The 234-nt window shown below is 44.9% G+C and overlaps 1 protein-coding gene across 1 annotated transcript in view; it reads left to right on the top strand.

The window, feature by feature from the left end:
- The first annotated feature begins 38 nt into the window (after positions 1 to 38).
- The window catches only part of LOC119588133, a 5540-nt gene continuing 5344 nt past the window's right edge, over positions 39 to 234 (top strand). The window contains exon 1 of the mRNA XM_037936841.1: positions 39 to 111. Within this exon, the coding sequence (XP_037792769.1) occupies positions 39 to 111 (73 nt within the window). The remainder of the gene's footprint in view (positions 112 to 234) is intronic.

Genomic DNA, 234 nt, shown 5'->3' with positions numbered 1-234 from the left:
TATTTCTATCTATTTACACTCTCCTTTCACTTTTACAGATGCCGGATTCCATCGTCCTCCGAGGTCTGAAAATCGCAGTGACTAAAGAATTTTCTGGAGTGTGGGTTCAGGGTAATTCCCACATATACACAAGCACACGTCCTTAGACCACGACCAGAACGCGGGGTTAAAAAGCGCGGAACGTGACCAGTTTTACCCTTTGAAAAAATGGTGAGAGGGGTTTTTGAAGGCCTT

Source organism: Penaeus monodon, chromosome 23, assembly GCF_015228065.2.
Source record: "Penaeus monodon isolate SGIC_2016 chromosome 23, NSTDA_Pmon_1, whole genome shotgun sequence".
NCBI classification, from domain to species: domain Eukaryota; kingdom Metazoa; phylum Arthropoda; class Malacostraca; order Decapoda; family Penaeidae; genus Penaeus; species Penaeus monodon.
The sequence above is the reverse complement of the archived record's forward strand: the minus strand, read 5'-3'. Positions and strand labels throughout refer to the sequence as shown.